At 42.4% G+C, this 7,547-nt stretch overlaps 1 protein-coding gene across 1 annotated transcript; it reads right to left on the bottom strand.

Moving 5' to 3' along the window:
* Positions 1–1,230: 1,230 nt before the first annotated feature.
* Positions 1,231–7,263, bottom strand: NTAN1 (N-terminal asparagine amidase). The gene is given in 9 exon segments (XM_009874606.1): positions 1,231–1,544; positions 1,729–1,842; positions 2,293–2,390; positions 2,933–2,986; positions 3,806–3,859; positions 5,154–5,227; positions 6,223–6,331; positions 6,944–7,009; positions 7,104–7,263. Coding segments are annotated over 9 exon segments (909 nt in total). The 3' UTR covers positions 1,231–1,364.
* Positions 7,264–7,547: the final 284 nt, after the last annotated feature.

The raw sequence follows: 7,547 nt of genomic DNA, 5'->3' as shown, positions 1-7,547 counted from the left end.
ACCACCCGTTCCTTCCTGCCCGTGTGGGATGTGGCCACGCACGCCCTGGGTGCCGCAGGGACAAGCTGGACTGAGGCTTAAGCCTTTTAGAAAGAACCTGTGCCTCTGCACGGCTTCCTGCTCCGCCGTGGAAGGAATCACCAACGCCCCGTTATTTTCCTTTGCACGGCATTTATAAACCAAATACTATTGAACGCGTTTATGTAGTGTAACTGGAGTTCTTTCTGTTGTGTATTTTTCAACATAGTTGTAGTAAAGCTTGAAAACCCAATACATTTGTGATGGTTTCAACACTTATTTTTTTGAATAACAGTTACTTACCTATGGTAGGATTGTACAGATTCAGAGAAATTACATAGGTTATTTACATTGCAGCACAACCATAGTGTGTAGGACTACTTAATGCACAAGCAAAGCTTTGGGAAAACAAAAGCTAAGGTGTAGAAGTATTCTCCCCTCCCCAATATTTTTAATCACTTTGCTACAACTTTTCTGAGGCTTTTGTGGAAAGGTAATCTTTAGAAAAGATTGTTTTCCCCAGGGTGTCTGATTTTTGGGGAAAAATCATCCATCACTATAGAAACGGATACAGGTACTGTAGTGTGTTTCACGTGGGTTTTTTTTTTCTCCCTCCTAAAACAGATAAATTAACACCATAATGGTTGTAGTGAGAGCAGGACTGACTTTGGTAATCTGAAAAAATTGGGGGTTTCTGAATTCTATTGTCACCTGATTTGACTTTCAGCTTCTTGATCCTGTGGGGCTGGGATGCCAGGAACAAGGTTAATTTTGCTATCGGGGCAATTATGTAAATCAGTGCAATTTTTTTCTAAAGTGCAAAAGCAATTAAGTTGACTAGTCTTCCTTACTGGTTTCTTTGGTGCAATGAAGTATGTTAATAAGAGTAATTTGTTGGAGATCAAGTTATCGCCACAAGGATTAATTTTTAATGTTTTTATATCTGGAAGTGTTAAAACCAGTAGTTTTGTTGGAATGAGCTTCATTCTTTAGATACTATCTGAATGTTTCAATAAAGATTCTTCAAATTATTACTCCTGAACTAAGTTATTGTTGAAGAATATTTCCCTACGTTTCAGTAAGCTCTGAGCATGCGCACTGCTACCTCTCTTCGTCAAATTACTGGATTGGAACAATAGAACGTAAACGAAGCCAAATTCTTACTTCAGGTAGCAGTGATTCCTACGTAAGTAATGCAGAAAAAGCAAGTTACTTCTGTCAAAATAGTTTATTTTGAAAAAGTGCAGGAACAACGGTATTTATGACCAGCAATATGCTTTTTGCAACAAATTGCTCTTCTTGCAAGACTGTATTTCCCTAAAGCTGTTGTGGTGTTTGGTTCCAGGTTAGATTTTGCCAGAACAAACCTGTTCCCACAACCCTTCATTGTTTTTTTTGTAGATGCGAGGTTTCCTGTCAGGGAACAGGGAGCGAGATGGAAATGGATGTTCTTTTAAAAACGTTAACGTAGATCTAATGTGGGAAACAAAGTGGGGTGGCTCAGCCAGGGGCGATGTGGAAAGATTCTGAAAAACAAGATGGTAGCAAGAGCTGCTTGACATTCAGAGCACAAAGTTCTCCATTATCCTGCCTTTTAATAAAATTATTTATTTCCCACCCTCCCTAGGAGTATACCAGGGAAAGTTCTGACAGCCCCTCCCCTTCTCTTTACTTCAGCTAGAAGGAGAAAACAAGGTCAGTTTCAGGTACCTGTAAAATCTGTGTATCGTCTTGTTCCAGCCAGAAATCCACATGTGGGAAAGGCCTCCAGAAGTAAGGCCCAATATGAAGCTGTTCCATCTTTGCATCGTAAATGTTCGTGAGCTGTAACACACACAGGAGAGAGGCAGCAATTTAACTTTCAGCTGTGAGCTTAAGCTGCAGCTTCTGCCTTAGACATACTGGGTGGCAGCTCAGCCCCCACTTTGTTCCTACTGCATGAAGATTAACCAGTTATTCTTGCAAACGAGACATTAAACTGTAACAGCACACCCAGAACTAAAAGACCCTGCCGGGATTACACGCGTGACCTGAATCTCTTTACATAAGCGACTCTGCTGGCTGTGCTGCCTGGGCAAGGCTGGCCCTGGCAGACGTGGGGTGAGCTCCTGCCCACCACGAGCCTGGGCTCTGCTCTTCTGTCTTTCTCATTTGTTTTGTTACTGACAGAACACAACAGACGTGTTTGTTCCTCACACTTCTGACATTTCATTGGCCCTAACTGATCTCCCCTTCCGGCAAAAATACTTTTTATCCCCCGTTATTTTTACTCACTGGTGCTCCTGTTAAAACATGGGCTGAACGCAAATCCTCATCTGGCCCTTTTTCTGGGAAGGTTGCAGGGAAAATCTCTGCTGTTTTAACATTCACAGCTGGTAGGAAACAGAGTTGAAATACCAAAACAATTTACAAAACATTTCTGTAAAATCACTGTGCCCCCAACACAACTACGTTGCTGGAACTTTAGAATCCAATACTGTTCTTGTATTTCTCAGTAGCACAGACCCTGTAGCCTCTGACAGCATTATTTCTGCTTTATCTTGCTTTGGCAGCATTTCAACATTCCCAAAGAATATCTTCAGAGATACTTAAACTAATTAGAAAAAAAAACAACACACTGAAAAGAAGGTTGGAATTTTAATCCCCGAAGGTTAGCAGAGTAGCTTGATATTGACAAAATCAAAAGTACAGTTAAATGAGGAAAATCTGCTTGCATCTGTACACAGCTCCTTCCACATATGCACCTGCTAACTGTGGTACCAGAAAAAAAAACCTTCTATTTTCACCTACACCTCCAACAGCTGCAGCACTTAACTTTTAGGACAGGCTTTACCTAGTCATTAAAAGCAGCCCATTTGCTACTGGAATCTGAAAAGTGATCCAGTTACAAACAATTACACTCTGTTTAACTCACCTATTCCGTAAATGATTGGAAAGTGAATATCCTTTTCTTCTCTGTCATTTAGCTCTGTAAGGAAAAAAAAAAAAAAAAAAAGAGTCAAACTTGCAGAGCTTTGGGTATTTTTCTGAGCATCATTCATTTAGTTGTGCATTATCAGAAAACAGATCTGATGTTGCAAAAAGACAGCAAGAAAAAAACCAAACCAAAACAAGAAAGCCTAAAAGAAATACAGAAAAGGTGGTACAGGTCAGTAACAACCTGCCTGGGGCCTGGAGCAAGACTTTATCTCCTCACATCACAGCTGGCTCCAGCCCACTGCCACCCTGCTTTCTGCATGGGCAAGTTACAGATAAAAAAAAAAACAACACCAGAACACACAACTACCATGATGATGCCAAGCGTGTCACCAACAGCACCGAAATACAAAGACGATGGAAGCACAGCCTGAATATAATAGGAAGAAAAAGAAATTACTTCTTCCTTTATGTGACATCACTCGCTATGCACTGAGTTTTCGAATTCCCGGGAACCTGGAGAGAGGCAGGTCTAACAGCCCAGAAGGTCAAAGGTCTGCCAGTGCCTTTCCCAGTTGCCTGTCAAGAGAGTCGCAGGCACGCGGCCACTTTCTGCAGGGCAAGGGCAGCGAAATAGCCCGGTAACCATCACGGGTGGGTTCTACTGTCCAGCAGCTGCACTTCAGCAGCACCTGGTAAGGAGGGAATCCTCCTGGCGCTGTCTGACATCTCAACACACGCTACCAGAAACTAAACTAAAAATGACAAATCATTATAATGGTCTCATGCTGTTCTTTCTTACAGGACAGAAAAGACCCCTCTGCTTTCAGTGGCTAAAGATACTTCAAAAATCAAGGCAATATTTTCTTACCTGTTACACAGAAAGTCACTAAATGAACATCATCGGGTTGGAGATCGAAGGCTCCTACAGCAACAACAACAGCAGCAATGTGTAAGACTGACTGGTGGCACAGCAGGGGCTGTACACAGACGAGGGGCACTACGAGTGCTGCGCGCTGCGCAACAGCTGGGCACAGATCCCTAACGCACTGCTCCTGGGTAAGGCAACAGAGCAAAGAGCATTTTGTGGATTTGCTTCAAACTAACTTCTCTAAAATTAAAGCTGCAACTGCTAAACACCACGGGAATTTAGAGAGAACGGCCATTTGCAGTAGCAAAAACATGCCAAAAAAGGGTGGTGTGCCACTTACTATTTTTACTGATACTAGTTTAGCTCTGGTTGCGCATCAGCTCTGCTTTAGATCACTATACATTTAACAGCTTATATTTAAATATATCTTCCTAAAATGTGACATATATAGCAAGAAAACCAGCCCTTCATTAGCTCTAAATTAATTCTGCTTTTCACCATCCCACACACTAGAAAAGAAATATTTTTTTAAGTCCTAATAGCAATATAGCACTCTTGTTTCAAATTGTAACCTGATGCGTGAATGATGCACCAGAAAGTTTAAAAAATAAATTAAGCAAAATACTTTATTCTGTACAGAATTCTCATGTAACACAGCTAGCAGGTATCATGAGGTACAACGGCCGCGAGGGTGCATCCCAGGATGTCTGCCGGTTCCATTTTTCGTTTTTATTTATCCCCTTGGCCACCAGCCCTGACATCTGCCCCAGTCCCTGTGCTGGCAGCGGGGCGAGGCCTCTCCACACTCAGAGAGGGCTCAGCACTAGCCCAAGCACTTGTCAGTAACAAGGTACTTTACGTTTCCAATTTTTTTGTAAATCCCCACAATCGCTTCTCTGGACTATAGGTTTTACAAACAGACATAACACCGTTCATCAAACAATTAAATTTTATGGCATTAAGGTATGAAATGAACAAAGTTAAACAAAGTCACCCACATGTATAGATTTAGCCAGTGACAGCACTTGACCGAGATGATGTAGCGTATCGACAGCAGAGCCAGGAGTCAAGCCCAGCTGAACTGTGCCCCAGCTCTACACACCAGCATGTAAGCCAGGAAGCAATTTGAAGTTTAGCCCCTCCATCCCACACAGCAGCCACATGCGAGCCTCGGGAGTCCAACCCCTCTCCACACCAAGTTCTCGGGGAGAGAAAACATCCTTCTAAACAAATGCAGCTTTCTTTCCATTAAATGAGAGGGGACTCAGATTACAAACAAACTTTACCCAAATCCAGCCAGAACTTTTTTTTTTTATCGGACACGAGAGTGGAAAAAACGTGAACTTACTAAGAAGCTGATTAGTAAGTTTTTGTGATAACTGCCTATCATCATTGAAACCTCCAACTAGGTGCACTTCCAGCCTAACAGAGACGGAATAACAGGAAACAGCAATTAAAAAGACATCCCAAAGTGAACACCTTTACAAAATAATCCCCAGCCCAAACTGCAAAACAGTCATTAGGGAAGCCTCACTTGTTATAAACACATGCACCAAGTCCATTTCCATTACACGGCAAGTTACAGTAATTCCATTCTGGACACTTCAGGGATCATCCATGAAAGAGCACAAATTAAGAATGCAGGGAGGCATCGAGTGCATGCAGCTCCAACTAAACCGGGCTCTCTCCGAGGGTCAGTCAGGTCTGGACTGAACTCAGTCATCACCTTTCAGTTCCCAAGAAAGGCTTAATTAAACATGAAGACATTTGCTCCTGTGACCCCCTCACAACTATTCTGGACCACACAGCAGGGTTCTTCTCTGAAGACTTGTCTTATGTAAAGACAAGTATTAACAAACTGAATTTTTTAGAGATCGTATCTTCTAAATTCATTGAGTTTATGTTCTTGTAAAAGACAATGGGCAAAATGCTCCACACCCAGAAAAGAACCTTGTTTCCTAAATTCTGTTTCAGAGCTTGTTTCCCCCCACTGTTTTGTCCCGCTCCCCCCCCCCTTTTTTTCTTTTTTTTAAATGCAGGAGTTAGAAAAATCTCAGATGGACTCTCGGGTCCCAGAAGGAATTTACAAGACCAACAGCCTAGAAGGAAAACTATGCCATAAAACCAAAACCAGTTCTTTGACAAATTTTGCACATCTGAAACAGAAGTTAACTAGGAAACAGTAAACACAAAACCTCACAATGTCATTTTACAGAGACACTAACCAGAACAAAGCCATGCCTTAAACCACTGCTAAAAATACCCTCAAAATCATCATCAAGGAAATTGCGACATTTCACGTCGTTCCTGCACAATTACCTTGTTTGAACCCCATATAATCACATCAAACCCCCCACCTTACAAACTACAGTACCCTTTGAGAAAAACAGCGCACAAGGAATAAGAGCAGAGCTGACCTTCCAGATCCCGTGGTGTCAGAGAAAGATTTTACTGAGCTCATGATAAGCGACACCTCAGCTTCCGTGTCTGATCCGTCGCAGTGTGTCAAGCAGGTGGCTCCACTGCCTGCGGAAGACATAAGAAGAGAGTTAATGACTTTGTGGGAGACTGTTATGCTGCCACAACCAAAATCACGGACCGTTTACACTACCATAGCACCATAAGAGCAACATCCACCACCACGACCTCGCCTCCTCTCAGCACAGCAGCCTCCACCAGAAGAGATGGGCTGACCAGAGGCAGTGACCTCTCTGTGTGCCGCACTAGAAACTCCCTAGAACTCATGTGAGAGGTACAAGCATCCTCTTGACCAGGACCAGACAATGTCTCTAACGCCAGAAATCCAGACACATCACATGGGTATTTCCATAAATCCTACCCCTGTTATCACCAAACCCTGCAGGCCCAAACTGCTGACACAGCCAAGGTCTGCAACTGCCGCTGCCACAGGGGCCAACTGAGTTTAGGATCCACTCGCTGAACCACCAGAACATGGAATCTCTGACACTAAACACACCAACTCTTTGAACAAGTCATTTAGTTAATGCACCATTTGAATTTTTGAGACTGAAGCTTATACAAACGTATTTACAGTTTGTTTTATTAATGCAACATAAACCAATAATAAGTCATTACTTTGGGGGTACAGATTTTACTCTGAACCTCCTTTAAAGATACCTGTGTGTCGGAGCACAACTATGTGGCAGGTAGTGGCATCATCGGATCCAAGAATGGAAACAGAACCTATTTTAAAGGAGAGAAACATTGTAAGAACTCCGTTCTCACAATCAGTGAGAAGTGGAAGAAAAAAATAAAAAAAGTTTCTGTTCCTACATACCATCCTTAGGGGTAGTCACTGCAAACTCTCTCTGCTGGACATATAGAAGACCTTTGGGTTCCACAATTTGAGCAGGCTGACTTCTCAGAAGTTTTGCCTTTTCCTAAAGATAAATGATTATAACAGAGACTACAGAGGCTGAATTCTCAGGTGTATCCATTACTGGATGGAAACATCACCTCTGAAAAGCAAAGGGATCCAGGTCAGAGAGAAACATTTTGTATTATGGATTATTCTGCATCTTGAGAATTTTTTAGTTTCCTGATCTAGCAAAAATTGTTAAAACCTATAGATACACAAAGCCCTTTCCCCTGCTTTATAGATAATAAAACGGAGGCAGAAGAAAAAACAGCAGGACTTGTCACAGATTAGACAATACCAAAGCTGATTTTGGAAGTTTAACCAGGGCAGGAAACCGTCCGGCCCGGCCCCCTCAGAGACCCC

Source organism: Apaloderma vittatum, unplaced genomic scaffold (genome assembly GCF_000703405.1).
Source record: "Apaloderma vittatum isolate BGI_N311 unplaced genomic scaffold, ASM70340v1 scaffold45768, whole genome shotgun sequence".
Classification (NCBI taxonomy): Eukaryota; Metazoa; Chordata; class Aves; order Trogoniformes; family Trogonidae; genus Apaloderma; species Apaloderma vittatum.
The sequence above is the reverse complement of the archived record's forward strand: the minus strand, read 5'-3'. Positions and strand labels throughout refer to the sequence as shown.